The sequence below is a fragment of the Pseudomicrostroma glucosiphilum genome (assembly GCF_003144135.1).
Source record: "Pseudomicrostroma glucosiphilum strain MCA 4718 unplaced genomic scaffold BCV69scaffold_8, whole genome shotgun sequence".
Classification (NCBI taxonomy): Eukaryota; Fungi; Basidiomycota; class Exobasidiomycetes; order Microstromatales; family Microstromataceae; genus Microstroma; species Microstroma glucosiphilum.
In genome coordinates this window covers 566,331-594,059 of record NW_020289920.1, presented here as the reverse complement: position 1 = coordinate 594,059, position 27,729 = coordinate 566,331, and the positions used below count along the sequence as shown (strand labels likewise).

At 56.7% G+C, this 27,729-nt stretch overlaps 10 protein-coding genes across 10 annotated transcripts; 4 read left to right on the top strand and 6 right to left on the bottom strand.

Moving 5' to 3' along the window:
- Positions 1–184: 184 nt before the first annotated feature.
- On the bottom strand, positions 185–4,090 carry BCV69DRAFT_277645 (hypothetical protein; the record flags this gene model as incomplete). The annotated part of the gene is made up of 3 exons (XM_025491163.1): positions 185–2,103; positions 2,163–2,406; positions 2,762–4,090. The coding sequence occupies 3 exons, from the start codon at positions 4,088–4,090 to the stop codon at positions 185–187; spliced, it is 3,492 nt and encodes a 1,163-aa protein (XP_025347566.1).
- Positions 4,091–4,497: 407 nt separating this feature from the next.
- Positions 4,498–6,196, bottom strand: BCV69DRAFT_208743 (hypothetical protein). Its single transcript, XM_025489735.1, has 3 exons — positions 5,722–6,196; positions 5,162–5,644; positions 4,498–5,071 (listed from the first exon to the last, which is right to left on the bottom strand). Exons 1-3 carry the CDS (start codon positions 6,041–6,043, stop codon positions 4,905–4,907), a joined length of 972 nt encoding a protein of 323 aa, XP_025347565.1. The 5' UTR covers positions 6,044–6,196; the 3' UTR covers positions 4,498–4,904.
- Positions 6,197–7,319: 1,123 nt separating this feature from the next.
- Positions 7,320–11,148, top strand: BCV69DRAFT_277643 (hypothetical protein; the record flags this gene model as incomplete). The annotated part of the gene is made up of 2 exons (XM_025491162.1): positions 7,320–11,075; positions 11,104–11,148. The coding sequence occupies 2 exons, from the start codon at positions 7,320–7,322 to the stop codon at positions 11,146–11,148; spliced, it is 3,801 nt and encodes a 1,266-aa protein (XP_025347564.1).
- Positions 11,018–12,807, bottom strand: BCV69DRAFT_283284 (hypothetical protein). The gene has a single exon (XM_025492650.1). It carries the CDS (start codon positions 12,741–12,743, stop codon positions 11,442–11,444), a length of 1,302 nt encoding a protein of 433 aa, XP_025347563.1. The 5' UTR covers positions 12,744–12,807; the 3' UTR covers positions 11,018–11,441.
- Positions 12,808–12,990: 183 nt separating this feature from the next.
- BCV69DRAFT_249565 (hypothetical protein) lies at positions 12,991–14,956 on the top strand (the record flags this gene model as incomplete). Its single annotated transcript, XM_025490344.1, has 3 exons — positions 12,991–14,320; positions 14,409–14,678; positions 14,784–14,956. 3 exons carry the CDS (start codon positions 12,991–12,993, stop codon positions 14,954–14,956), a joined length of 1,773 nt encoding a protein of 590 aa, XP_025347562.1.
- Positions 14,957–15,475: 519 nt separating this feature from the next.
- BCV69DRAFT_283282 (RCC1/BLIP-II) lies at positions 15,476–17,071 on the bottom strand. The gene is made up of 3 exons (XM_025492649.1): positions 16,523–17,071; positions 16,224–16,448; positions 15,476–16,144 (listed from the first exon to the last, which is right to left on the bottom strand). Exons 1-3 carry the CDS (start codon positions 16,995–16,997, stop codon positions 15,792–15,794), a joined length of 1,053 nt encoding a protein of 350 aa, XP_025347561.1. The 5' UTR covers positions 16,998–17,071; the 3' UTR covers positions 15,476–15,791.
- A 129-nt stretch (positions 17,072–17,200) lies between these two features.
- On the top strand, positions 17,201–19,136 carry BCV69DRAFT_208620 (hypothetical protein). Its single transcript, XM_025489733.1, has 3 exons — positions 17,201–17,938; positions 18,025–18,624; positions 18,700–19,136. The coding sequence occupies exons 1-3, from the start codon at positions 17,398–17,400 to the stop codon at positions 18,981–18,983; spliced, it is 1,425 nt and encodes a 474-aa protein (XP_025347560.1). The 5' UTR covers positions 17,201–17,397; the 3' UTR covers positions 18,984–19,136.
- Positions 19,137–19,289: 153 nt separating this feature from the next.
- BCV69DRAFT_277638 (hypothetical protein) lies at positions 19,290–21,317 on the bottom strand (the record flags this gene model as incomplete). Its single annotated transcript, XM_025491161.1, has 4 exons — positions 19,290–20,500; positions 20,543–20,615; positions 20,756–20,780; positions 20,851–21,317. 4 exons carry the CDS (start codon positions 21,315–21,317, stop codon positions 19,290–19,292), a joined length of 1,776 nt encoding a protein of 591 aa, XP_025347559.1.
- A 644-nt stretch (positions 21,318–21,961) lies between these two features.
- Positions 21,962–23,755, bottom strand: BCV69DRAFT_242424 (hypothetical protein; the record flags this gene model as incomplete). The annotated part of the gene is made up of 2 exons (XM_025490035.1): positions 21,962–23,443; positions 23,516–23,755. Coding segments are annotated over 2 exons (1,722 nt in total), but the record flags the coding sequence as incomplete, so codon positions are not given.
- A 255-nt stretch (positions 23,756–24,010) lies between these two features.
- BCV69DRAFT_283280 (NGP1NT-domain-containing protein) lies at positions 24,011–27,089 on the top strand. The gene is given in 4 exon segments (XM_025492648.1): positions 24,011–24,310; positions 24,409–25,064; positions 25,594–26,937; positions 26,957–27,089. The coding sequence occupies 4 exon segments, from the start codon at positions 24,058–24,060 to the stop codon at positions 27,053–27,055; spliced, it is 2,352 nt and encodes a 783-aa protein (XP_025347557.1). The 5' UTR covers positions 24,011–24,057; the 3' UTR covers positions 27,056–27,089.
- Positions 27,090–27,729: the final 640 nt, after the last annotated feature.

The following is a 27,729-nucleotide window of genomic DNA, read 5'->3' as shown; positions in this document are numbered from 1 at the left end:
TGACTGACAGAGTAAATCTAGGTAAGTACCTGATGAAAGGGCGTTGCGGAGACGCGTTGACTGGTTCGATTTGTTGGTGACCTGACCTCGACGCCATGGTACGATTGTTTTTGCTGGTGTTCATGGTGGAGACTTGACTGCTTCGATGCGCTACCCCAAGGCAATCGCCCAAAGACATCGCTTTTCACGCTCCCCGACCGACTAGGCCTCCTAGACCCTCGGCAGCAATGACGCCTAGACCGACATCCTCATCATCGTCGTCTTCTTCGTCTGCACGCTGGTGCCTTCCTCCCGCAGATGTCTTTGCATCAGGGGCGCTATGGGCCTGTGGAGCGCTGAGGTCAGAGCCACTATTGCCTCCGATATTGAGGTGCTTGATGTCCTTTGTAAGAGTTGCGGGAGCTTGAGTCTGTGAAAAGTATGTTGCACAGCCCCCATTGGAATGATTCTCTAGCGACTTTGCTGTGTCTGTGAACGGCGGAGCCTCCTGCTGAGACCCTTTCCTGTTGTTATCTCCGTAGTGGTCCACTCGATCAGATCCATCTTTGCCGGTGTGGGCAGGACTTTCACTGCTGGGAACTCGACGACGTTGCGAAGCTGAGGTCGAAGTAGCAGAGGAGGCTGAGACCATCGATGAGTCAAGAGGGGGAGTACCAAACGCAGACGATGACGCGTCCACAGATGAGCGAGCTGCCGGGTAGGACACGGAAGATGAAGGGTAGATCCGACCTTGGGCAGGTGATTCAGCATACGAAGCGTGCTGGCCGTCCGCGCCTTGGTAGGACATCAGATGATCCGGCTGTCCATCAAGGCCATAGGGAGTGTGGGCTGCACTTGCAGCTTGGTCATCGGGGCCTCGCGGGGCGCCTCTATAGTTTGGACCTTGGACTCGATTGTCTGGCAACGTATCGGCCGAAGGAGACAGGGCACCTTCGGTCGCGAATGGGTGCGCGTGGTACATATCTTGAGCGGGATGTACGAAAGAGTGCAAATTGTCGTGGTGCTGGGAGAGTACGGGTCTGACTTGATCGCTTTGGCGACTCGAGATCTGGGATTGCTCAGGTTGCAGATGCTGCTGCTGCGTCGACTGAAAATGCATTGAGTGCTGTTCGGCAATGGAAGGTGAGGTGGCCTGCGAAAGGTTTCTGTCTGGAGACGGCGCCAGGGCTGAACCTCTTCTTGCCGGTGAGGGCTGGACAGAGGACACGGATGCTTGGTTCGAGGGGGCCCCAAATTCTGACACAGGAGAAGAGGTGTTCTGATAGGCAGGGGCTCGCGAGTCGAAGGTCGTGAAATGAGTCGGCGGGACAGGTGGAGGGAAGGCAGGCATGCCTCCCATAGCCGGCTGCCAGTGCTGGATATGGGGTGGGGCATAGCCTGACATAGGCTGTCCCGAAGCGGGAAGCACGTAATAGCCTGAGTGAAGTTGAGCGTTGTGCGGGAGCCAGTATCCCTGCTGAGGTTGGACATAGAGGGCTTGCTGCTCCGGCCCGCCCTCGCTGTCCAAACGCATAGGGGGAAGGTGACCGAACTCATGAGGAGGGAATCCACCCAAGACTCCGGGGCCCACTGGTGCACTCATCACGGGGGCAGCCAGCATCAGCCCATCTGGCTGGACGACCCACTCCTGCCATCCGTACCTCTTCCGCAAACGCCTGCCCTCCTCATCCATCTCAACATGTGGGTTGTGCCTGAGTCTCTCTAGAACGGGATCGCTGCTCAACAGTAGATCAACGTCCTGCGAGAGCATCCTGACTCTCTTGAAGCTTTGTATTAATGCCAGAGGTACCCAACCCGAGGCAGGGTCCATTTGTTGACGTAGGAAGGAATCCTTGTAGAGATTCTGCGGCGAGAAATAGAACTCGACCTGATGGACCAAGCGTGATACAGGCGATTCTGGAGGAACGATCCTGTAATCAGGGAATGGACGGCCATGCAACGCGCCAGGCTCTGGTCGAGGTGATGTCCATACAGTAGCCTGTGCTCCATTTGGAGGGTCGTCTCTCATCGACATTGGAAAGTAAGTACTGGCGGTGGAGCCGAAACCAGTTTGGCCAGGGTGAGCATCGTGGAAGTAAGGTCCGGGTTGTTGCCATGTGGGTACTGGGGGAGGATAGTGGGGATGAGCATCGAAATGCATCGATGGACCGTAGGCAGGATACATCTGGGGAGCATCGTAGGCTCGGCTTGCCGAGTCAGTACGAGCCCTGTTTTCTTGGCCGGTAGACGAGGCTTGATGAGCGTGATGCACAGATTTGGTGCTTCCAATGCCGTCACCGCCGACTTGAGTGTCCCAGTCGCCATCATTGCCCATTGATACTGGTGCTGAATACTGCCTTGACCGATCTTCGCTACCTGAGATACGACCTCTACCGCGGCCTCGTCCTCGACCTCCTCGACCTCGACCTGTGTACATGTGCGACTTTCCTCTCCATTCTTCCGAAACGTGGGGGTCCCTTGTTGAAGAGTTGTAAGCTCTTTCCCCCTCTCGAGGCGAAGAGTAAGTGGAATTCCCATTGGAGACCTTCTTGTTGGTATTACGTGTTTGTGAAATAGACGTGGCATGGGCCCACGGTGGAGACACTTGTGCGGTGCCTGCATGTCTAGAGCCAGTCTCCAGAAACCCTCTACCCACTTTCGTGGGCATCTCTTGGCTTACGTGCGGATGATCAAGGCCTTTTGCAGGGTATCGAGATGCAGAAAGCCGCCTTTCAGCATCCCATGCATGCTGTGCTCCATCCGTTTCAGAACGGCTGCTCACGGCCATACGAGCATCTCTGACCGGATCTGCTTCGCCCGTTGATCCGCTGCCACCAGCTGGCTCTGTTGATGTTCCCCGCTGGAGGGTCTTGAAGGCGCTCGTAGAGCTGGGCATGCGATCGGCGCCCTCGGACATTCCGTGCAGCGACATGCGGTTCTCACCTACTCCCACGCGCCCGTCTTTCTTCTGAGCTCGCAAAACCCTGTCAGAGTCTCTGCACTCGCGCTCGGAAGCGATCTGATTGCGTTCAGGGCTTTCGATGGCTCTTCGGGACTTATCTCTGTCAAGTCCTTGCCTGTCATTGACATCGCCGCCTGCACTGGAGGCAACCGACTGTGGTAGCCTCTCCCCGGTCTGTGGGAGCCTTCGGGTCAGGGTGCTCGAGTCTAGTGCGGTCACCGATGCCGGCAGTCCGCTGACAGCAGTCGTACGTCCTTCAGCAGAAGGCAGTTCCTGGGCCCCGTTGAGCATGCTGATCTTGTCAAGCCAGGCGTTGTCCGTCGTACCCGCACCTGAGACGTTGCCCTCTTGATTGCTCTTTCGCTCTGCGGCAGAGAGGGAGATTGCGGTCGATTTGGTCTGCACCGATGCATCTTTTGTGCTCTGAGGTGCCACGTAAGCTATTGAAGTCGCCCCTCGTGGCTCTTCGCATTCGACCCGACCTCGTCCACTTCTCGACGGAGTATTTGTATGGGGTTGAGCGTTGTCTATATCACCTTTGAGAGCCGCATTGTGGGTTGCAGTGGTACCTTCCGCTCGGACAGGTGGGCTCGTCGCAATTGGAAGCTTGTCCAGATTGCCTTGCCCGCCTGCTGCTGTCTCTTCTTGGGTAGACGCACGCTTCGATTGAATGCCGAGAGCAGCATTCGCGCTTGCAGGCCGAGGAGCAGTCAATGCTGCTGCAGCCTCAGCTTTTTGCAGCTTGCGAAGCTCCCAGACGTTTGCAGGCGCTGGTTTGACGCCTGTGACCGGAGCATGAGGCGAAGAGGACGATGCTGAGGACCGGTTTTGCCCATTGCGATCGGAACTTGTGATCGCAGTCGAGGAGCCTGAGCCGACTCTGTCTGTTGCTTGAGACGCGGCAGAACGGGCTGTCTGTACGTAAGGAGGCTCAGTGGTTGCCTTGCTTGCTTCACTCGCACCGATTTGTCTCGCCTCAGCGAGTTGCCTATTGGTAGTGGGCGCAAGCTTCGTAGAGCTGTTTCCTGGGTCAATGCTGCCGCTGCGACCATTGCCATCGGCAGACTTCTCTTCTTTGGCTCGTCGCAAAAGTTCTGCATACGAAGGCTTCATTTTCCCAGTGGCATTCGACCAAGCCGAAGTCGACATGCTGAAAGGGGGCGATCAGAATGCAGGCACGGCCAGAACGCGAGGGATAGTTCGGAAGACAGAACCTAGAGCTGTAGCACGGTATTGCGAGAGGTCCTTTGAGCAGGAAGCCAAAGAGTGTAACGAGCAACCTTGACACTGCGCAGGCTGGGCTACTACGGCAGAGCGAGGTGAAAAGGCCTAATCCTGCCTCGCTTGTCTCAGGGCGAAGCGCGCTTCTGAGACAAGCTGTCCTTTCGTCGGCGAAGGAGCCAGCCCCAGTGACTGTACGAGTTTTGAAGAAGCCCCGCTTGATGGTCAAACTTCTTACAGGTGAGAAGCCCAAGTTGTGCGATGGACAGTCGGGTGCGCCAGTCTGCTCGGACAAAGAGGACAGCTACAATCGTGAGAGCAAACCGGACAGCTTGGCCTGCGAGAGGGACCTCTGAGAGTGCGACCGCAGGACAGGCGCCTACAAGCTCACGCCAGCAGATCCTTGGGGTCTAGGAGTCCACAGTGGCCAGTAGGGTTGAAGAGGTTGAGTAGGAGGGAAAATTCAGACCGCAGGACACTGGTGAGGGATAGAAGGACGAAGCTGTAATAGGAATAAGCTACAGGCACAGGCCAAGCAAAGGCCCACCACCAATCTCCGATCGCCTCCCCCCACTTCCGGGTCCACCCCGCCTATTTCCGCCGTGAGCGCGAAGCTGCCAGGATACTCGAGCTCAGACAGCAGCAAGCATTCTCGAAAGATCATGATGGTCCAATACCCACAGCATTGCCGTCACGCCGACGACTGAAGAGCGAACAGTAATGATACAAAACGATCACACTCTCAGGAGCCATTGACGGCAGCAGCAGCAGCTGAGCCACGGTCTTCTTCATCCTCCTCTTCTTCCTCCTCGTCATCAACCCCCTTCGAAGCCAGTGCCTTGGCGATCAAAGCTTCTTGACCGTAATGTGCATTCCTCTTCTTGGCGAACGCCTCTTTCTGCGCTCGAGCTGGAAAAGAGAAAACGGTGCGGTATTTGCACATGTGAGTAGACGCGCAAGCGTGCTCATGTCTGCGACATTAGTCTCCGAAGCACTCACTTTCTTCGTCTTCCTCTTCGGAGACAGCCTCGCCCCTTGAGGCCTCGTCCTGCCCGTCCACATCCATGGCCTGATCCGCATTCTGCTTCCTAACGCCGCTGCGCGAATCGTCTCCAGCAGCGGCTGAGCGGCTGCTTGCTCGACGAGAAGAGCTGCCACTGCTCGGCAGCGAGAATGAGGGGCTCCTGCTCTGCGTCCTCTTGCTGCTTGCCCCGTCACTCAAATTCGGCACCATCATATTACTCGAAGATGCAGGTTGCGAACCAGACGCCTTGAGATCTGCGGCATCAAGGCCAAGTGCTAGACCAACACCACCTTGGCCTCCGCTGGCAGAGGTTCTGCGACCACTACCTGCTCCTGCATTTGCGGTGGTGTTGGCAGTAAGCTGGGCATCGGCTCCTCCACTCGTTGGGGAGCTTGAGGATCCCTGTCCGAAGTAGGACGTCGAGGACTGTGCTGGAGAATTGTTGTCCAGGTTGAAGGCTGCAGGTGGGAAAGTAAAATGTATCAGCCCACGCGGCAGACTCAAAAGGCGGCAGAAGTGCTGCTCAGGGACTCACCGTCGAACCCATCTTCATCCATGCCGGCGCCCCTCACGAAGGGTGTCTTGGGCTCGTCGATCTTCATCCTCTGCGTGTTCTCCTTCTCGAAGTCATGGAGGGCAATGTTCTGTTCATCCCAGCTGAGCCCATTTGAGAGGGTGTTGTGGGGACCACTGCCACCAACATGGGAGGTACCGCGATCAGCCTCGCTGGAAGCGGCTCCACCTGAAGGAGCATCACCTTCAGGCTGAGACGGCCGACGATCCAGGGGATTTTTCAAAATTCCCTTTGGCTTGGGAGCATGTGCAGATGGAGGAGGAGAGTGACGAGGCTCGGACATGGCAGCCTTGTAATATCAAGAGGCTTGTTGACGAGAGTATAGAGGCGAGGGAGGTAGTGATCTGGAGATTGGTGGGATCCTGTATGCGTGAGTGCGTCGGAAATGCTTGGCCCATGCGTCGTGCGCGCGGCCGCCTTCTTGCGTCTGATCCTAGGCGGTCTGTCTTGGAATGCCTTCCTCTCCTGCCTGGCTGCTCCTCTGGTGCGGCGCCTACCGCCGAGGTCGTTGCAGCCGCACGCCCATTAGACGTCGACTTCACTTAGTCCCTTGAATAGCTGCCGTCGAGGCTCAGTCAATGCAGTGTGTATGCATCAGAGGAAAGCTACGCTGCGACCCTTGCACCGGGCCGAACATCTATACTACAACGACGAGGGGAGCATCAGCCATTGTTGCCGCACCTCCGTCTACCTGCTTGGCCCGCCGTCTGTCCCGGGCGCTTGCTGTCCGAACGAGACAAAACTTTCTCACGATGCCGGCACATCGCAATGCCAACGCGTGGGAGCCGCCGATTGCGTGACGCGACGAATGACAGCAACACCAGTCTGGGTCACCTTGGTGTAAGTAGGGTCACCTTCGTACGTCGTGCTTCCTGCCCATGCTGCGCCGTGACCACCCTGGGTGATGCAGCCAGGTTGGAGATACCAGCTTCTGGGTCTTTAGAGGCCTGAGGCTCCTCTCCATTTGCGCTCCGCTCGCAAACAAATATCGGCCGCGAGGGACGGAAATAAAAGGCGCCCGATGAGGCAGGTGAGCCGTCACTTTCTAGCCGAACTGCTCCCTTGGGATGGGTGGCGATGATTCAGCAGATTGGCGGCACGATGCTCGGCGAGGAAGCATGGGTACAGGGTCAAGTACGTGGGCACCTCGCGTACATTTAGCACTGGATAGAGGCAGGTGCCAGTCCTTTGGGAGGAAGCGTAAAGCCTTGGCCGATTTGAAGCTGCGACATTTGTTCCCCCGCTCACTCCTCGCCCACGCCCCACCCCGCTCATCCTTCCCCGGCCACCTTGTTCGCCGTGTCCATTCACGCAGCTTCATCGCTCCTTTCCACTATACCCACTATCGCCATCATCTGCCTTTTGGTGTGCAACGCCACGTAAACGAGCTCGACCCGCCGCGTGTCAAGCGCCGAAGAGGAACATCCAAGCCCCATCCCCACCCATCTTCCCACTCCCCCGCCTGATCTGAGCCTCAGCACTTCCCTTTGCGAACCACGCCCCCGGGGCAGTCTCTCTGCGGAGGTTGCTCTCACTCTGTCAGCTCCTTCATCTTTATCATGGCAATTCCTTCATTGATGCCAGCCGCTGAACTGCAAGCGCCCTATCAATTTCCGGCGTCACAAGGCGATGCGTCTACCTCTACGATAGCCAAGCCAGGAGCGCCAAGTCGCGCAGCAAGATACGATTCGGATCAAGGTCCCCTCCCCTCCCCCTCGGAGCTGCTTGAGCCTTTCTCGGCCAGTTGGAACAGCCCTCGTCCAGCGCCTACGCCTCCGTCTGGAGGTACCAGAAATGGCTCTCACAACAAGAGCGCGTCCGAGGGAGCCGTGTTGGCTTCGCAGGCACTTGGGTCACAACAGGACCACAGCGCGACCGCCAACGAGAAGCCATGGACCTTTCGCAGACCCGGCGCCGTCGCACCAGAGTCTCCACGGGCTTCATCTGACCAGCAATCCTCATCTGCCAGCCCTCGGGGATCAGGTTCCAAGTCAGACAGGAGTCTGGCTGGCAAGATGCCTATCATCCAACCACGGGACGAGAGCTTGGGCTGCCTTGCAAGACAGCAAAGGAAAAGGGAGAAGGGCAAGCAGAAGGCGGAAGAGCGTCGTTCTCGACCCAAGGAAAAGGAGGTGAAGCGAGGGCAAGGCGCATCTGCTCACGTACCTGACGCCTTCCGGTCAGAAGCGACATTTCGGCCGACCCCTGCCTCTACCTTACCGAGGTCTCTCCGAAGACCGATGCTGCCAGCTGCATACATGCATCAGACGCCCGCAAGGATGCCAGAGCATGTTCGTCATCGCAGTCACGGTGATGGCGATGCCTCCGTACGATCACCACTCACCTCGACGGAACGCACGCGATCGCCGCCGCCGCCAGATGCACGATCTCTGCAGCTTCCACCATCACCCGAAAGCTTATTCTCTCGGCCTTTGTTACCTGCACGTTCCTCATCTCAGCAGTCGTGGTATCCTGACCGCGACTTCCAGGTAGATGATGGGACAGCTTCCCCCGCTTCACGACCCTCGCAGCTTGTCAGCGAGGATCATGACGGCAGCAACACTGCTCAATCGTCCGAGGAAGCAACAAAGCAGTCGGAAATTGATGTGATGTTCGCAGCTGCAGATCACTGTCGCAAGCGTCAAGGGAGTAGGATTCAGCTTGGCGACTTCATGTCACCTGTGCTTGAGCAGAGGGAGAGCACTGATCTTCGACCGTCGACGGACATTGCTACGTCTCCTGCTCGTAAGCACGGACTCAGTCGGAGTGTCGATCTACTACGCAACTTTGACGACTCGGATCAGAGGGTGCACTTCGCGGCAAGTCCACACAAGTTCTCGCCATCGTCTAATATGCAGCGAGCGGGATCGAATCCTTCCAATCATGCCGTACAGAACAGTCACAGTGCTAGTATTCTCGATCGCAAGTATGGGCTCTCATCCGACGCAAACGCAGATCCAGCCACCAGAGCCTTCAATGTAGGATCGTTGTCAAGTGGGTTCAAGAGGAAGCCGACCTGGGTGCGTCCTACCAGGACAGCTTCAATGAGCGGCTCTACTAGCGGAGACAACCCGGCTGGTCAATTGACATTTGGAAATCCATGGATTCTAAGTCCAAAGCAAGTGGCTCGGGCCGAGGCTGCTGCTGCTGCTGCTGCTGCGCAAGAGAAGACGAGAGGAGGATCTGCCGCCCCCCTTATGGGCAAGGATCGATGGTATCATCTCTGGACTGCCACAAAAGGTCTCGCCAATCGTCCTAAGATCATAGCCGTTCAGGGCATGAGCAGGGGCAAGACAGTGGACGCTGATCAGAGTGACGACGACGACCTCTTTGGCAGCGTCTCCGACTATAGGGGCCGTCGAACCTCGGAGCAGAGCTCGTCTGCAGCACCTTATGACAGCCTGATCGTCGGTCAAGAGCTTTCAACGGCTTTGCAGCGCCGATCCACTGAGCCCGCGGTGCGACCAATTCTGATCCTTCCCGATGTCGAAAGTGGGCCAACATCTCCTATCATGGCTCCGCGTACACCTCCAAGCCGCAAAGCAGTTCCCTCACCTTCCACTGGCACCCTCGCTGTACCGTCATCCCCATTGCCGAAGACTCTTTCAGGCCAGAACCACAGGCGATACGATCTCGAACCCGATTCGCCGGTGGTACCAGCAATGTGGCGCTCGGACGCAGAAGCCTTCGACAATACCCCTCAACCATCTCCGACAGTCCTTACTACTACACTGTTCGAGACTGTTGACGAAACCGAGATGGAGAACCAAGCAGATGCTGAAAGTGGTGACGACTTCGAAGAGGTGATGTCAGTCATCCGGGATGGCTCGCCGACGCCTGAGAGATCCGTCGGTGCTGTGCAAACTGTCAATGTCGTCAACGCCAAGCCCGGCCAGGTCAACGAGGATCATAGGGCAGTATCAAGGGCAGCGGCTGTGACCGACCTGGAGGAGGACCAGCTAGATCTCCATGAGTCAGACTCCGTGGCCGAGATGAATAAGCGAGACGAAAGCGCAAGCACTACCGACCCCAAAAGTCACACCGCAGACGACGCTACAGTCGATCTGGCTTCCCTGCTTGCCGCACACAAGAACAAGAGGGCAAGCTCTGCTACGCACGAAGCGCCTGAAACGCAAGTCAAGGCAACGCAGGAGATTGACGAGTCGCTGGTGCACATCGACGATGAAGAGCCATCTTTTCTTGAGTCCTTCATAGACGACGGTGGTGCGTCCTCCGACGAGGGCGAAGGAGATCTGACTGCTACTCAACCCAAGCAAAGAGAGAGTGGAGACGGTGCTCACAGCTGGCTGCGACCCGCCTCACAATCCTCCAATGCATCGAGCAACACTCGGGTGCTCTCCATTGGCTCGCTACTGAAGCTCAGCGAGCAGGAGACCATACAGGAGGAAGACGAGTCGCGAGAGGTGCAACATGAGTCCCCCGCTTGGGACGGAGACATTATCTTCCGACCTTCACCAAATCCGTCATCCCTGGACAAGTCCGTCTTTCCCAATCGCCAAGCGAGCAGTAGCGACGGTCACGACAGTAGAGTCAGCCAGCAGTCTTTGAACCACCCATACAGCTTCGGCTCTACGTCTTCGCCGCCTACAGAGACTTCCAGCACTGATCGCTTCAGATTTCCGCGCCCACCAAGCGAGAAGCCTCAAACTGCTGCGCGCATCTCTATGACTCGTCAGACGTCAGACGAGGAGAACGTCAATCCCAACACAAACGGCAGCATTAGCAACGACGATGAGAAGGCCGACTCCGTAGACAGCATAGTCTCCCACAATCGTCGGGATCAACACACTTCCAATCCTTCCATCTCCTCGCAATCCTCCGATGCCACCAATCTAAGTCACTTTGGCTTTCCCAGCCTGCTAGGCTCAGAACCTAGCAGGGACGCTTCACAGCGACTATCATCCTCTTCCTTCTCTCCTTCAAAGAGGACTAGCGTCTCGACGCCCTTGGCCGTCATTGGAGGCACAGGAAGCAAGCGACTCTCCAATTCCTACCTCAATGGGCCTTCCTGGGCCAGTCCCCAACGAGCAGCTACCAACGGCAGCGACGATCTGCGATCTCGCACCGTCGTCTCACCGGTCAGCAACGGCACAGTCCACCCCGCGCCGCCCTTGGGGTCGTATGTTCGCCATCGCCCAACCTTTTCTAGCGACTCGTCCAGCAGTCAAGCGACAGGTCGCTCCGACTACTCGTCCAATTTCCTGCACAGCGAAATCCCACACAAGCCAGAAGAGGAGAACGCTCAGGAAGTCGTTGCGGATGAGGAAAAGAAGGACATGGACGCGGATGAGCGCGTGGCGAGTAATGGAGAGGTAAAGGCAGTCGATGGGCCTGCTGGGCCGCAAGGTGGGGGACATCGTCGCTTGAAGTCATCCATCGACATGCTCGAAAAGGCGGGCATGTCACGAATCGACGAGTCGGACGGTAACGCTGGCGTAACCGGCTTGGGACTGAGGACGTCTATCGACCAGAACGGTGAAGGGGACAATGAAGGATGGGATGGTGGAGACTAGGAAGTAGAGGATAAGACATGGCAGCTAACTTGTAGACGACCTTGACACTTCTTTATTTGCATCGGTGTAACTCAAAAAGGCATTGCTCGCGTTTCAATACCAATACCTTGCTTCACTTTCCCCCACTCTCTGACGCCTTTCATCGCTTCACTGCGCTGTACTTGATATGGGAGGACGACACAACAAGAACCCTCCTCCACCTCTTATCACCTGCTCTCTCTGCTTCTGTGCTTTCCTCGGCAGCTCCGTCTCAACAGCCTCCTCCAGCGCTGGCAGTTCTTCCAATGGCTTCTTCTTATTCTTGGCCTTCCTCTTGCGCTTTGCACCGGATCGAAATAGTCCGAAAGGCTCCAGTAGCAGTGCTGCATCTCGATGTGCTGCCGACTCTCTACCCTGCAGTGTCGCCCCGCTTCGCAGACCGTGTGCGGATGCTGATGAAGTCGCAGTAGCAGCATCCAGCTCTGGTACTGCGTCTTCCCTTGCTCCTTCGTCTGCCCTCTCAAGGCCCAGACCACGGGTGACCCTTTTCCTCGCCTTGTTCAGCACGCTCTTTCTCTGCTGCAGTTCCACCATTCCAAGTGAGCCCCTCTCAAGATCCCGCTGAAGAAGGTCGAGCACTTCCTCGTGACCCATGGGTCGCTTCTTCTCCTTCTTGCTGATAGCACGCTTCTGCTTCACCGAATGCTCCATTGCTAGAGACCAAAGCAGTGCGTCGAGGCGGGCCTGAACACCGAGCACGAGCGGGTCAAGCAGGCTATCAGGGAGAAGGTTGCCTCCTCCTCCTTCATCGGTCTCCGGGGACCAAGAGGCTTGAGAGTTGGAGTCCGACTCTTCCAAAGTGGACCGATGTGATACTTGCCGAGGCGTCTCTTCGTCCTCGGAGAACTCGATGGATGAGGCTGAGCGGGAGGATATGTGTGAGCTTGGCACTGGCGAGCTAGCTGACGACGAGGATGAGGCGACCGATGAGGCGGTAGGCTGGCCCGGCTCCTTATCGGGGTTTTGGTTCGTGTTGATATCTGTCGCAGAGGTCGATGGATTCGCTGCTTGTCTTGGTGTAGCTCTCGTTCGATCGTATATGATTTGCCGAGCGATCCTCTGCACCTCGCTGTACAAGCTTGCATCGAGACCTGGGCTCAAATCATCTCTGGCTGCCCTTTGCCCTTGCCTTCGCTCCGATACAAAGTGAGGCCATCTAGCCAAATCAGCCTCAGAAGGATACAGCGCCTTCTTGCTGCGTCTCTTTGGTGGGATGCGCCGCTCAGCAGGGGAAGAGGGCGACTCTGGATCAGAGTCGGACGTCACTGCATGAAGGCGATCGGCAGATGCCTGTTGCTGATTGGCTGGAGGAGTACCGTGATCGTCACTGTCATCGTTGCTGCTGTATTGACCATCTCTTGCCTGACTCCTTGTTCTTGTCCTTGCTGGCGGTGATGGCGACGTGGACATGTCTCTCGCCTTTCTTTACCTTTACCTTGCTGCCTCGGCCATACCAAGAGTGAGAAGAAGGCGGAGCGGAGGTAAGGAGGAAGAAGAGGTGGAGGCCAAGCTCCGCTCCGACGCGCCTTGAACCACGAGGCGCGGTGAGCGGGTAGAGAGGCGCAGACGCCGTACTTCCTTCCACTGCTGCCTACCAAGCTCATTGCACTTTGTATTCTTCGTGCACAGCAGCAGCAGCACCAGCTTCAACCTCACCATGGCGCCCTGTCACACAGTCACCGCCGATCCATCGCTACCCATGCCGCGGGTCATCCTCGCGCGTCATGGCGAGACGCTCTGGTCCATCTCTGGCCAGCACACCGGTCGCTCGGATATCCCGCTCACCGCTCATGGAGAAGAGGTCATGGCCCGCCTTGCGCCCACCTTCATCGGAGTCAATAGCCCCGAGGGCGACAAGAAGGACAGGAGATTCACAGTAGACCCCACCAAAATCAGCCACATCTGGACAAGTCCGAGGACGAGGAGCAGGCGGACACTCCAGCTGATGTTAAGTCACTTGACAGAGGAGGAACTAAAGAACGTCGAGGCTCCCGAAGTCAAGCAGGAGTGTCGAGAGTGGGACTATGGAGCGTACGAGGGCAAGAAGACAGGAGAAATTCGCAAAGACAGGCCCAATTGGGACATTTGGGTCGATGGCACGCCCGACCACCCCGATGATCCTGTCAATCTTCCAGGCGAGAGCGCAGAGGCCATGACTGCTCGAGTCGACTCTGTCATTGCCAAGATTCGAGATCTACAGAAGGCTGTCGTTGAAGGTCATTCCGAGACTTTGCATGATGATGCCGTTACCAAGAAGGGAGGAGACGTGATGCTCGTCTGCCATGGCCACTTCAACAGGTGCTTTATTGCCCGCTGGCTGGGTCTACCTCTCCCCAACGGCCAGTTGTTCGAAGTAGACGCTGGAGGTGTAGCCATCCTCTCATATGCTCACCACTGCTTCGAGGAGCCCACAATTGCAGGAATCTTCTCATCGAAGACCGGACCGTCGCCCTCTATCTCGATCTCAGCGGACAATCCCACAGGGCAACCAGACAGCCGGGCGCCCCACGAAGAGTTCCAATACCTCAATCTTATTTCGCGCGTGATCACGTCGGGCGAGTCAAGAGCTGACCGTACCGGCACCGGCACATTGGCTCTCTTTGCACCTACTCCGTTCAAGTTCGACCTTTCAAATGGACGCTTGCCTCTGCTGACCACGAAGAGAGTGTTCTGGAGAGGCGTCATGGAAGAGCTACTGTGGTTCCTCAGAGGGTCCACGAATGGAAACCTCCTCAGGGATCAAGGTATCCACATCTGGGATGGCAACGGATCGAGGGAATTTTTGGACTCGAGGGGTCTGAGTCATCGAGCGGAAGGTGATCTGGGACCGGTGTACGGCTTCCAGTGGAGACACTTTGGCGCGGACTACACCGACTTCAATGGCAATTACGAAGGAAAAGGCGTTGATCAGCTAAAGGAGATTGTGGAGACTATCAAGAAGAACCCGACCGACAGGCGGATGGTCATGACTGCTTGGAACCCTAAGGGTGAGTAGGAACGCACCTCAGAAATGCTTCGGCTTCAGCTTCGGCTTCACAGGTCTGACGCCGAGCCCAATCTGCCCTCTCTTTGCAGATCTATCCATCATGGCTCTCCCTCCGTGCCACATGTTCTGCCAATTCTACGTCTCCCTGCCAGCACCAGGTTCTTCCTCCTCCAAGCCTCGTCTCTCCTGCCAGATGTACCAGAGATCGTGCGATCTCGGTCTGGGGATCCCTTTCAATATTGCCTCCTATGCTCTCTTGACGCACATCGTAGCCAGGCTGACAGACTGCGAGGCGGGAGAATTGACCATGTGTCTTGGAGATGCGCACGTGTACAAGGACCACGTCGAGGGACTGACAGGTGAGTGGCCCACGGGCCCTTGAGCTGTCAAGCCCGTCATGGTTCTGAATAGCCGCACTGACGTACTCTCCAATCTCTTACCCTCTCCTTTGCTGCCCGTTACAGAACAACTCACTCGCCTCCCGCGTCCGTTCCCCACACTCAAGATCTCGGCCGATGCTCCCCTCACACTCGACGGTCTCGATGGCAAAGACGGCAAGGGCGGGTTCAAGGCGGAGCACTTTGAGGTGGTGGGGTACAAGCCATTGGGAAAGATCGAGATGAAGATGAGCGTGTAGAGATGCAGCTGCTAGACGCTGTTGCGTCACGTGCGTTATTGCTGCTGACGACTGGTGTAGAGTAGTCTTGAGAGGTCTATCTTCTCTTGTAAGAGGCTATAATACAGTGCAATATAGACAATAGCATCTCGTCCCACCTCGCCTCACTTCAACTCAACGTCTGACCAGCCCACCACGCGGCTGCCAAATCCCCCTGGGCTCCTCTCCATCTTCTATCACCACGAAGCTCGCCTCACCACCACAACAGATCGACTCGACATGCCCTCTTTCGCCAAGCCAGCGACTGAGGTCGAGCTCGACCGGGCGTCGAACACGGCGCACAATGTCCTGCAATTTCCACTCCTCTCCTCCATCTTGCACTCCTCCAGCCTCCTGAGCCTCAAGATATGCGCTACCGGCTGCTGGTACTTGCTGAGCTCCACTTCCATTTCCACCTCCATCCCTCTCCCAGCTTCCCAAGCCGAGCGAACCGCCATTGGCATCAAGACCCCAGACGAAGATGCGTCTGCCGTCACAGGACTTCGCCATGACCGAATCCAGGGAGACGCTGAGCGATGCGATTTGAGGCAGATCCTCGATGCAATGTAGCGCGCTATCCCCTGCTCGACCTGTTGGGCCGAAGCCTGAGCTAAAGACGCGGCCGGAAGCTGTGATACGCAAGACGCCAGAAGAAAGTCAGTAAAGAGTGGCACTCGAGAGCTTATCGAACTATTGCCACAACCTTGATTCTCAGTCAAATAATGATTAGCGTGTTTCGGGCGTCTTCAGCACTGGAACTGCCCACTGCAGAGACTGCGAAGTACCCTGAGGGGCTTGCCTCTACTGGCCCCGGCTTTCACATCTTCGAATCCACTGGCTCCTTCTCAAGCTGAAGCGAAAACTCACAGTCTAGAATGAAGAGTGCGCTACCGGCAATCTTGACGTCGTCGATGGTAGAGTCCCCTAGTGACTGCCTGACCGATTTTGTCACGTCTGTGGGGAAGGAGAGCTGATCCTCCCCCTCTACTAGCGCTTGTCCGTACTCGGTATTGCCCCAAACGAACAGGCTCGAGGGAGACCAGGCGGCGGAGGTGTCTCCACCTGCTGCGAGTCGGAACTTCTCGGCACTACTTGGTGTCTCGACGTCTCCGAAGGTGGAAGAGTAGCCGAACTTGTCGGCTTTTCGTCCTAGTTGACCATCGCCATTCACTGGTGCAACACATGAGAAGGGGGACGTGGATTCGTTCAGAACCGCGGCGGACTAGATAGTGAAGCCAGAGCTACTCACTGCCGGTAGAGAAGACAGAGCCTGCACCCTGACCTTCCGGGTTGTGCAGCAGCAATACCGCATGGTCTATGCCAATCGCGAATGACTTGACAGGGTCTGCGTCACTGCCTTGCTTTGCCAGCTTATCCAGTGGGACTTGGCGGGGCGCCGGGAAGATGTGCAGCTGTGGCTCCGAATCATATGGTATGTCAGCATCTCCGAGGCCGAGCTGCCCGAGTGTATTGTCTGTATGGCGAGCAAGGGATTCATTGATCAATTCACACCGTGCAAGATTGGATCCTGCAGCGCGCCGTACTCACTGCCACATGCGAAGAGATCGGTAGCCCTACCTTCCTTGTTGGAGGTGAGGATGAAAGATTGACTGGGGCCAGCGTAAACAGAGTGAATCCCTCCTTGTCCCGAGTAGCCCGGCCGTATGAGCCCGAATGTGGCTTCCTGGGAAGAGAAGCCCAGACCGAGCTGGGCGTGGGTGTTGCGTCCAATGGCCAAGATCCTACTCAGACCTTCTTTGGTCGAGTACGGGAGCAACGAGTGACCCCGAGTGGAGGATGAAGAAGGAGGCAGAAGAGTGATGCCGCTGTCGATGTCTTCTGCTGCTCCTGCCGCAAAGAAGAGGTCTGGGTCAAAGGGCGTGAATGTAGAGGTGGTCTGGTCTAGCAGTGTGCCTGACCAGAGGAGATGCTGCACCCTCTGCCGCGGCGTCGTTGCAAAGGCACGCCGGCGACTCGGACGACTCAGCGACAGCGCCGTCGGCCGTTTGAAGGCCGCAAGCATCTCAGGGCTCGACAAAGGTCAAAGGTGAGATGAGCCAAGGAACCATGTCGTACTCCAGTGTATAAGCGGGAGTGGGGCCAAGCCAAGCGGAGAAGATGTCCAAGGCGGCGGAACAGACGCGCCGCGGCAAAAGGAGCCGTGTGGAGGAGCATGGACCGTGCTGAGGAGGTGGAAGGCAACTGTACAGTTGCCACTGCTGCTCAGCATCGCATCTCTGCTTACCACCATCGTCCACGCAAGCACTGCGGTGATCACAAGACCAAGAAGGTCTACATCAAGCCCGCGTACCGCCAAGAGCGCTATCATCATCACTAGCTGGCCTTTGTTGCGCCAGGCCATTAGGCGCAGGGGCGTCGGCAGCGTTTCTAATCCAGCTCCTTCATCCACCCTGGCAGCTAAGATGCCTGAGCACATCACCTTGCCACTTCCCTCGCTGCTCCGAAGCAGCTTTCCTCCATACGACGCACAAGCTGCGCGAGCAGCTCAGGAGGTGCTAGACCGCAACCATCAAACCTATCACGTCTTTTTCAACGAGAGGGGTCTCCACAACCATGCTGCCCACCACATCCTCGCAGCATTGCAGCTGGGATGCGCCCCTTCAAGTTTTGCGCAGCATCTAGAGAAGGCAGAGGAGTATCTGCTCAATCCGGATTGGAAGCTACATCGAAACCCGAAGGACCAAGGTGCCAAAGGCTCGATCGAGCAGCACAATTGGACGGAGCATCTGGGCAAACACGACTGGTACTGGCATTATCTCGCTTTTTTCGAAAGTCAAATCAAGGAAAAAGGTGGAGCGGCTTGTCTGGAAGAGTTTGTATTCGGAGAGAAGGCCAATGAAAAGCAAGTCGCCATGCTGGGCCGCTTCATCGGCGGAGCTCTTCATCCTTTCATTCACACCGGCTACGGATTTGAATTCGGACTTGACGGCATTGTGGCCGAGGGTGAGTGAAGAAGCTGTCCGATTGAAGAGAGCATACTGTCATACCGCTGACAAAACGCTTGCTATTGTTCTGGCCTCTGCGTACAGGCCTCGCTATGACCGCCATGACCGAGCCACGATTCGCTGCAGTTCTTCCGCCGCGTCCCACTGGCGACAAGACCGCTTCTACCAGTAACAGCGGTACCACCGCCAACGGACTGAAGACGGACGAGCCTCTGTCTGTCTTCTCCATTCTGTCGCTCGCATACGTTGACAAACGTCTCGACATCTCTCACCACTCTGATGATGACAAATTCGCACCGCTTCTTGAGCCACAAGCAGCGGCATTGCTGAACGAATACACCAGCCGCTGGCATATCAGTGAGGATGACGTAGGCCACCCTGACCTCTTGACCATCCGAGGAGGCTCTGCAGGCAAATGGACGGAGCTGATCTGGGTCGTTGTTCTGCTGCTCGGAGCAACCTCACGACCAGGCAAGCAGCTGCGTCACGACTTTTTCCTCATGCACGCTCACAACGCGACGCTATTTCTACCTTCCCTCTTGCCGCAACTAACCATTGCGAGTCGTATCAAGCTACTCGACGCCCTGTGGCGTACCATCTTCACTTACTGGGTTGCGAGGGGCCGCCCTGTCTTCTACATCGAGGGCACTCTTCTTGAATCCACAACCGAGCCAGTCAAGCCCAGCGAGGCGAGGGCATCTGAGGCAGAGACTCCGAGCAGCTCACACAAGCCTAGCGCATGGTACGAGATTGGCGCAGCTGCCGCACAGCACAACGACGAGCACGCGGCAAAGGCACTGCGAAGCCTGATCCACTATGCTGAGCACTTGTCCCACACTCCGGCTGGGACTTTCTCTCTCCCTTCTGGGATCAAGGATGCCGTGCAAGGGAGGGAAGTTTTCCCTGGCCTGGAGAAGCTGGACGGGACTGCCTTCATTAGGACTGCTGGTCAACTCCTGCAGAATCAGGGATGGCCGGGAGAGGAGAAGGAGAATTGGGACTTTGAAGGTTTGGGCTACGATGAGGCCTGGCAATCCGGCTAGTCGGGAGCACGGAAAGGGGTCCCTTCCGAAGCGAAGCTAAGCCTTGCCGCTGCAAGGTCTATGACCCTTCACGACCTGGACGATCGTCTGAAGCCACGAAGCAACAGGTGACGAAAGCAGTCTGTAAGTGTAAGAAATTCAAGAATAAGATTTGGGAATAGTGCGTAGTGGATACATGATGGTGGATGGGAGAGGCGCCAGCTAGCCTCGGCTCGAAACAATTGTACTGTCTTCTGAGAATCTGTGCCAACAAGTAATGTAAGGACACTGGCTTTGATGGACTGCCAAGGGGACGTGGATGAGTCCTCATTCGTAATACCAAATGTGTCCATCGTTCTCATCATCCCAGATGGAACCATACTCTCCTGCAAAGATCTCCTCGCCTCCAAACCATATACTCCCACCTGGGCCTACACGGTACTGGAAGTCACTCTCATCGGTGCTCCACCCAGTCTGATCATCATCATCGTCATCAGCTCCCAGTCCAATTCGACTTTCATGACTGTGCTCATTGTGCTCGTCCTCGTCGTCGACTTCCCAGCGTCCGCCACGCTCATAGCCTTCCTCAAAAGCCCGGGCGAGATTGAAGAGCTGTCCCGAGGGGGAGGCCGGATCATCTTCATCATTGTCCTCCTCTCCGACGAGCTCAAATGAGTCCTCCGGTGAAGGCGATTCGTGAGGGTGAATCGCGGAACCATTCGCAACAGTGGCGGCGTTAGGGTTGGAGGTAGAGTCTCTGGCCGTATCACCGGACGCAGACGCTCCACTTTGATCACGAGCCTGAGCTCTAGCTTGGGCCAGCGCTTCAGCTTGAAGTGCTTCACGTCGATAGCGACGCTGAGCCGCCCTCCTATCTGACCGCGTAGACGAGAAAAAGGTCCGGTGAGCGGCGTCAGCTGAGCGCACTTGAGGTCCTGCTTCGTCCATCCTAGTGCGGGTTCGACTGTTGACATCGGGAGTACCAAGAGATCCCATGAGCCTGGCGCTTCGTCGCAATCCTGCTGGAACTGGTTCGTTACCCTGTGTACGTCTCGGGGGCGCATGGACATTCAAGTCTCGCTGTCCCAGCTCGAGGTCAAAGCGCGGGAAGCGCAAAGTGGTTCCTGCATCGCTGTAGCGGCGTGGTGCTCGGCGAGGCGGGGAGGCAGAGCCATCGCGATCCCAGTCTGCAGGGTCGTTGCCGTTGCTGACCATGACATCAAAGAATCGCAGATAGTCGAGCTCGGCTACCTCAGCTTCTGTCAGGCCGAGAGGACCACTGTAGAAGGGCCTTCTCCTCCTCCTTTGAGCCTCCCTGCGCTCCCTGCGCTCCCTTGCTTTTGCTGACATCAACTCGAACCCGCCGCCGAAGAGGTATCGATCGTCGCCTGGGGTCAGGATGTGAGCATAATGACAATCATCGCCGAATTTGCAAAAGGGTCCGTGAGGCGAAGTCTTTGTTGCCTCAAAGAAGTTGCAGGGCTTTCGAGAGAGGGTGTCCTTGTACTTTTGAATTACAAGGGTCTTGCCTGGTCCCTCTGCGTGGAAGATCGAGGCAGGAGTGATGAATAGACACGAACCTCTACACATCGGACAGCGCTTGTTGACGCCCGAGAGGACATTGGGGGTCTCTGCGTCTTCGCCTTTGCGCCACTGACGGATACATGAGAGGCAGAAGGAATGACTGCAGCTGTCTGGTAGTCGTGAGCCATGGTGAACGGTGTGCAAGTCGTTCAGTATAATGCTCATAGCGAAGGCCCCGTCTGACCACTCATCGTCGCCAAACCACTCACCGAGTAGTCCGTAGGTCGCAGGCATCTCGTAACAAATCATACACGCAGGTTGCTCCGGTGATACTGAAGGGACTGACTGTTGACCTGACACTGACGTTCCTGGGATGACTTGCACGCTCCCTTCTCCAGATTGGCCCTGCCCTTGCTGGAAAAGCGGGGCGTCCTGGCCGTGCTCAGCTACCTGGTCTGCTGCTGACGGAGCCGTAGCGGGCGAGAAGGCTGAGGCGTGTGCATTCAAGGATCTCGTCGTAGGATACGTGGGAGACTTGGGCTTTGAAGAAGTCCCTTGAGGCGGTCCGACAACCTCGCCGGCTCCATCGGTAGCGTCGGCAAAGGACGTGGAAGCAGCGTCGTGGGAATGCTTATACCAGCAGAGGGCTCCACGAAAGCAGTAACCCTCCATCCAAAACCGGCAAATAGTAGTGGAAGCCTGTGCTGGCGGCGCTTGCATAGGAGGAGGAGGAGCTGCTCCGGTGCACTGGACCGGCTCATCGAAAGTGGGAGCTTCGTGTGAGGTTTCTACAGGCGATTCACGTGTGGTACTGGCTTCTGCTGAGGACATTGTGGAATGCCCTTCGCTTGGGCGAAGAGACGGAGGCTTGGCAATGAGCTCAGTTGAAGCTGATGTCTGATCCTGAGAGTCAGCCGACCCTGCTACTTGGAATGTGCTGACCGAGGTCGACTGGCTCGGCGGTATGGCCGACGAAGCAGACATTGCCTGGAGCTACTTGTAGTCCCGGGGTCAGGCAGCATCCATGGAAAATAAAGCAGAAGATGGCTTTGGCTTATCTGTAAACCTCTGCGGTCGTGCCATTGACCGGCCAAGGTCTCAGATGTAGGGATCGTGCGGAAAGGTGGGCAAGCGGCCAGGCGAGACGTCGAGGACAACTTGGACAAAGGAGGCGGCCAAAGCGCAACTGCACCACACACGAGCGGAGTTGCAATGCCCCTTTTGCGGGGCAGTAGACTAAAGAGGGCGTGCGAGTGTCGCCGAGGAGAGCAAATCATGGCATGGCACGCCAGTACAAAGGCGAGTGCGCTTCATTCGCAGGGAGAAGATGCAAAGAAGAAAGAAGGCAGACATGCATCCTGCTACTCATACAATCAAGGACAACAGACCACGTCCTCTCATGCGTCCTCGTCGGCTCTCCTTCTCTTCTGTTGACTCCCACCCTCCTGCAGACCCTCCCGCTTAGGAGCGCTCGCTCCCCTCTTGGCCTCGTCCAGGAACTGATCAATCGCAAAGGGGTCGTTGATCGTCTGAGTGGCTGAGCCATCCGCCTGGGTATCGCGCTCGAATTGGACCGGTCCGGACCTGGCCTCTTGATAGTCAGCTCCCTGGAAGGCCTTCCCTCTGCCGAGGCCAAAGCGGTCATTGCGGGCCAACTCGTCGCTGACCCCTTCGGCTGTACCGCCACCGTACGCTTCGTCGGAGCCACCTTGAGTCGGTCGCGAGTAGATGGCTTGTGCAGCACTTGACCCTTGAAGCAGAGGCTTGTCGTATAAATTGTAGCTGTCTTCGTCGCCATAGGTCGAGTTGAGCTTGTCCTGATTGAACAGACGGCTGTCTACCTCGCCGCCCTTGGAGGATGGCTTGGCAAGTCCAAGTGCAACCTTCTCAGAAATATCGCGGTTCTGTTCGCGAGCCAGCATCTTCGCCCGCTGCTCCGTGCCCATGCTTGACATCCGCAGATCTCTCTCCCGTTCGCGTCGCCTTTCGGCCCGCAGACGATCCCGTTCCCTAGCATCCTCCTCGTCTTCTGACTCGGACCCACTTCCCTCGCTCGCGGATGAAGGTGACCTTTCAGCCTCGAATTGCGGAGCCCTGATGTCCACCCGATCGTCAAGCCGGTCATCCTCGACACCACTTTCCCGATCATCGCCGCCAGCCAAAGAAGGCGTGGCAGAGGAACCAAGGCCACTCCTCTCTTCTCTGGCCCTTTGAGCGAGCTGCCGTAGATGGTCTTCCCTGCTCGCCTTCTCTTTCGCAGCCAACTTTTGTTGCATAAGCGACCGCTGCCTGACTTCTTCTCGCGCATGCCTCTCGGCTAGAACTAGAGCCTCTGAGAATTGGGCAAAGCCATCATTGATATGTACGTCTTGCAGACCCCTACCATCAGCAGCCAACCGTTTGTCGAGCGGAATGGTGAAACCCTTGTTGTTCTTCCAATTTGAGATCGAAGGAGGTACCATCCATTCCTTCTGCTCCTGGGCGGTGACCTTGCGAGGTGGCGATCGCAGGACCGGAGGCGGAGGGCTCGGGGGACCCTTTGGCACCTTTTTAAACTTCCAGCGCGGGGGCTCGAGAGGATCCTCTGCAGCATCGGTCATCTTGATGATGCGTTGTTGGCCGCTTGCCCCTTGCTGCCCTGGCGTATAACGAATGTACGAGCTGCTGGGCCCCGTATTTTCAACGTTCGTCTGTTGCGCAGTCTTGATCTTGCCATTGATGATCTTCTCGAGCGCTATCCGTGTCCTTTGCGTACATTCGGCAACGGCATCCTGATCCGGTCTGTCCGGGAGCAGATCCGACGCCTTCTTTGAGTCTGAGCGCTGACTGAGAGGCACAAGGTCCTTATGCTGTGACTGAACCCTTTGACCTTCTCTGCGGCCCTGTTGGACGATGGCATCGTATCGCACGTTCCCATCCGCGTCTACTTGCAGAGCCAATGCTCCTCCGCTGGTGCCCTATCCGGCAGTGGTGGAGAGCAAAGGTCAGCCCGCTGATGGAAAGCCTCATGGTGAGCGATTCCTACTTACCGCCTTCTTTCGACCCATGTCCAATGGGTACTGAGCGATATGACACTCCGGGTAAGCTCCTCCATCACCAAAATCGCCTTGGTCCTTTGGTCTCCAGCCTCTCCTCTTGCCATAGGGAGGCACCGAAGACTGCACAGTCACTTGCTGTTGATGCCGTTGTTCATATTCATCGTCTTCCGCCGTCGCATCCTCGACTGTGGCAGTGTAGCGAGGCAAGGGCAGAGCCGCCGCAAGCGCCGAGGCTGACATGACAGTAAGAGGTAGATGGTCAGGGTCGAATCTTGTTGAGTGAGAGGCTGGCTAGCCGGGAGTTGTTGAGTACCTCCTGGATTGAGGATGAGAAAGCTGTCCCCTGGGAAGGATCTGGCCCGGAAGGAGGATGGACGCTCGGGCGGAGCGTGGGGCCGCCCCTCTGCGTCTCGCCTCCGAGCGCGCTTTGCTGCACGTCCCGTTGTTCCGACAAATTTTTCCCGAGGGCGTCCTTCACCTGCCTCTCCTGCACCGTTTCCCCTTCCTCCCACCACACTCGGTCATTCGCTACAATGGTCAAGGTGGCAGGAAAGACAAAGTCATCGTCATCACCCAGGGGAGGCGTCAAGTCGGACGGTCTAAAGAAGGTCAAGGGACAGAATTTCTACCGAGATGCCTCCCAGGCCAGGCGAGTGAAGTTGCTCTCCAAGAATGGCATCGCTTCAAAAGCCATTCGTGACAAGGATGGCAACATCATTCAAGCACAAGAATTTCAGAGTTCAGAAGCGAAGCCTGGGAGGGTTCAGCCTGATCGTAGATGGTTCGGTGAGTGTCTCAAAGGGTTAAGACTTCTTTACCTCCTGCTTGTTGATGGAAAGTACTGGTTGCTGACGCCATCTCCCTTGCTTCCCCTTGACTCTCAGGCAACACTCGAGTCATCTCGCAAGATGCTCTCGACCACTTTCGTACATCGTTGGGATCGCGTGTCGATGACCCTTACTCCGTCCTTTTGCGTCGCAACAAATTACCCATGTCGCTGATCCAAGAACCCAAAAAGGGAAAGGCGGCCTCACTCACACTCGTGGAGCCGTTTCAACAGACATTTGGCCCTGGCGCTCAACGCAAGAGGCCTAGGATGGAAAGCAACATGAACAGCTTCGCGGAGCTCGCAGAGAGTAGCGAGAAAGCAGGCGACGCTCACAATGAAAGAGTCCTTGCTGCAGAGGCGAAGCTTGCAGGTACTGACCTTGTCCCTGCAGACAGAGAACTCGGCTCTGCGTACGACATCGATGCAAGTGGTGCTGGCCCATCATCCGAAACTCTTTCCTCGGACGTCTTCTACGCACCAGTCACACGCGGACGCTCTGAGCCTGCTTACAGCAAGGGGCAATCCAGGCGTATTTGGGGCGAACTCTACAAGGTCATCGACTCAAGTGACGTTGTCATTCAGGTCCTGGACGTGCGTGATCCTATGGGAACACGTTGTAGGAGCGTTGAGAAGCACATCAAGGAAGAGAAACCTCACAAGCATCTGGTCTTCCTCTTAAACAAAGTCGATCTCGTTCCCACCTGGGTTACTGTGAGTAGCGCTCCGGCTCGTCGTTGCTGTGTCTTTCCCCATCTCCGGTCTCGATCTCCTTTCCCTTTTCCCTCCCTTTCGAGTCGCATTGGCTCTACTGATCCACAATCAAGTCAAGTTCCGTGCCTGTTTCTCATCCGTGGTACAAGAACTGTTACGAATGTGGAAGATCAACGGTCCGAGTTCATCCATCTCATCGCTCTTCGGAGCCCATTGTCTCACCCTTCTCCCGCCATTGAAGGGTGGTCAAATCGGGAGTTTGGAAAGCTCGGATTGGCGTCTTGGAAGAGTTGAGGCTATCAGCAAGACTTTAAGCGCATCGGCTGCCGGACCTGGTTAACGGGGCTGGCGGCCAGTTAATGCACTTGTGAAGGAGTCAGTGACTTTTGGCCTCGTAGTTCTGGGACGAACAAGCAACTGCACCGCTCAAATTGTTCAGATGTGTTTTGTTGTGGCGGTAATCTTTGCTCCCATCTCGGCTCACCATCACTGACACAACTCCTTCTTCCTTTTGATGTTGGCGATGCAGGCGCGCTGGGTCAAGCTGCTGTCCCGAGAATACCCTACCATCGCTTTCCATGCATCGATCAACAACTCCTTCGGCAAAGGCTCCCTGATTCAACTTTTGAGGCAGTTCTCCGTTCTCCACTCTGACAAGAAGCAGATCTCGGTCGGATTTGTAGGTTATCCAAACACCGGTAAATCGTCCATCATCAACACACTCAAGAAGAAGAAAGTCTGCAACGTTGCTCCTATTCCGGGAGAGACAAAGGTCTGGCAGTACATCACGTTGATGAAGCGCATCTACCTCATTGACTGTCCCGGTATAGTCCCTGCTTCCGCTCAGGATTCAGAAACAGGGACTGTGTTGAAGGGTGTGGTGCGTGTCGAGAACCTCGAGACACCTGCAGAGCACATCCCCGCCCTGCTGTCTCGAGTCAAGCCAGAGTATATCAAGAAGACGTACAACCTAAAAGGGTGGACGGACACTACCGATTTCCTTGAGCAGCTTGCGAAGCGTTACGGCAAATTGCTGAAAGGCGGAGCACCCGACGAACACACTGTCGCCAAGATGGTCTTGAACGACTGGATCCGCGGGAAGATCCCTTTCTTTGTAGCTCCACCGCTCACAGCTACTGCCCTTGCTGCTCAAGAGGCAAAGGGCAAGAATAAGGCCATCGAGCCGACGGAAGAAGACGTCAAGCACGGTGCTGTGCGACCTGCGAAGAGGGTCAAGGGTGTTGAGCAAGCCCTCAAGAGCATCTCTGTCCTGACAAAGTTCTCAAAGGAAGATGTTCACGGCGGTATGGATGATGACTACGTTCTCGACAAAGACGAGGATGCGGAACAGCCCGAGCGGGCCCACAGCGCTGGAGAAGAGGAGGACAGCGACGTCAGTGATAGCGAAGACGAAGAAGAAGAAGACGATGCAGACCTGCCTGAGCTGGCTTGGGAAGATGTTTTCGGCAGCGCACCTGGAGGTGCAGACGCAGCTGGTGCGATGGAGGACGAGGACAGCGACGCGCAGTCGAGCTCAGCCTCTGCTGGGCCATCCAGCAAGCGCAAGGCATCTTTGATCGACGGAGGCGGCGACGAAGACGACGAGGAAGAAGTAGAGGAGCAGGCAGAGAGCGATTCTGACGAGGAGATGCCGTCGTCTGACGAGGACTCGCAGCGCAAGAAAGCCCCCCGAATGAAGACGTCGAAGAAGCGCGCCGAGAACTTCTATACGCACGCCAATGTCAAGAACAAGAACCGTGAACGGGCAAAGCTGATGCGAAGCACAAAGGGAAAGACTGCGCCAGCTCCCGGTGCCGTCGGCGAGGGTGCTGATCAGACTGTGAGGAGAGCAGCACGTGAGCGGGGCAGCCGTGTGGGTGTCAATGGGAAAGGAGCTCGAGGTGGGAAGGGGCCTCAGCGGGGCAGGCGATGATGGTCTGAGCCGGGGACGACGAGGTCAGTCGCTTGTTGCTGCCATGTCTGTACAATAGCATTCACTTCAAATATTTGCACTGAGGACGGTCTGCAGAGTGAGAGTGGACCAGGGGTGGAAGCGGGGCGCGTGTGCTTCTGAATCGGAGAGGAAGATTGCCGTGACGCTGAAAGCGAGACGTCACCCTCGGGCTGCTGGCCGCCTGCCTGCCTGCCCGCCCAGCCACGCGCCCTGACCGCCGCCCGCCTTCTCCACACTTGTCGCCTGTCCCGCTGCTACCCTGGGCAGGCCTGGCGATGCTGCTGGCGCCCACGTAGGTCGATGCTGCTCTGAGCACTCCATCCATGAATGCATAGCAGTTGACGTTGGTGCGACAAAGAAAGGCCTGTTGCCCTGGAGGAGAAGTGATTTTCAACTTCGGAGAGAGTGACAGTCTGGCGGCGGCTGCCCAAAGGGGGAAGCAACCAAGGTGGGGCCCGCCGCCAGTAGTGCCTGCCTGCAGCCCGGGCCAGGCCAGGCCAGCCACGACAAATCTCCACACCACCGCCGCCGAAACTCGTCGTCTCCATCCCGATGCCTCGTGTGCTCACTCACGCCCACCTCCATTCTACCATCTATCCTCTTCGCTCACGTACATCATATATCCCACACCCCACAGACCCACACTAGCCATCTCACGACGGATCTGTGCGTGCGACTATATCCAAAGCGTGCCCGACCGCGCCACAGCAG

What these genes read in the sequence shown, in the direction of transcription:
- BCV69DRAFT_208620 (XM_025489733.1), top strand. Translation starts at nt 17,398, where the DNA reads ATGCCTGAGCACATCACCTTGCCACTTCCCTCGCTGCTCCGAAGCAGC. An exon ending in TGACGGCATTGTGGCCGAGG is followed by an intron (nt 17,939 to 18,024) that starts GTGAGTGAAGAA and finishes CTCTGCGTACAG; the next exon opens with GCCTCGCTATGACCGCCATG. An exon ending in AACCGAGCCAGTCAAGCCCA is followed by an intron (nt 18,625 to 18,699) that starts GCGAGGCGAGGG and finishes AGATTGGCGCAG; the next exon opens with CTGCCGCACAGCACAACGAC.
- BCV69DRAFT_283280 (XM_025492648.1), top strand. Translation starts at nt 24,058, where the DNA reads ATGGTCAAGGTGGCAGGAAAGACAAAGTCATCGTCATCACCCAGGGGA. An exon ending in GCCTGATCGTAGATGGTTCG is followed by an intron (nt 24,311 to 24,408) that starts GTGAGTGTCTCA and finishes CTTGACTCTCAG; the next exon opens with GCAACACTCGAGTCATCTCG. An exon ending in TCGTTCCCACCTGGGTTACT is followed by an intron (nt 25,065 to 25,593) that starts GTGAGTAGCGCT and finishes TTGGCGATGCAG; the next exon opens with GCGCGCTGGGTCAAGCTGCT.
- BCV69DRAFT_283282 (XM_025492649.1), bottom strand. Translation starts at nt 16,997, where the DNA reads ATGCTTGCGGCCTTCAAACGGCCGACGGCGCTGTCGCTGAGTCGTCCG. An exon ending in CGATCTCTTCGCATGTGGCA is followed by an intron (nt 16,449 to 16,522) that starts GTGAGTACGGCG and finishes CTCGCCATACAG; the next exon opens with ACAATACACTCGGGCAGCTC. An exon ending in CTCTGTCTTCTCTACCGGCA is followed by an intron (nt 16,145 to 16,223) that starts GTGAGTAGCTCT and finishes GTGTTGCACCAG; the next exon opens with TGAATGGCGATGGTCAACTA.
- BCV69DRAFT_208743 (XM_025489735.1), bottom strand. Translation starts at nt 6,043, where the DNA reads ATGTCCGAGCCTCGTCACTCTCCTCCTCCATCTGCACATGCTCCCAAG. An exon ending in GGATGAAGATGGGTTCGACG is followed by an intron (nt 5,645 to 5,721) that starts GTGAGTCCCTGA and finishes TCCCACCTGCAG; the next exon opens with CCTTCAACCTGGACAACAAT. An exon ending in CGAAGAGGAAGACGAAGAAA is followed by an intron (nt 5,072 to 5,161) that starts GTGAGTGCTTCG and finishes TCTCTTTTCCAG; the next exon opens with CTCGAGCGCAGAAAGAGGCG.
- BCV69DRAFT_283284 (XM_025492650.1), bottom strand. Translation starts at nt 12,743, where the DNA reads ATGTCCACGTCGCCATCACCGCCAGCAAGGACAAGAACAAGGAGTCAG.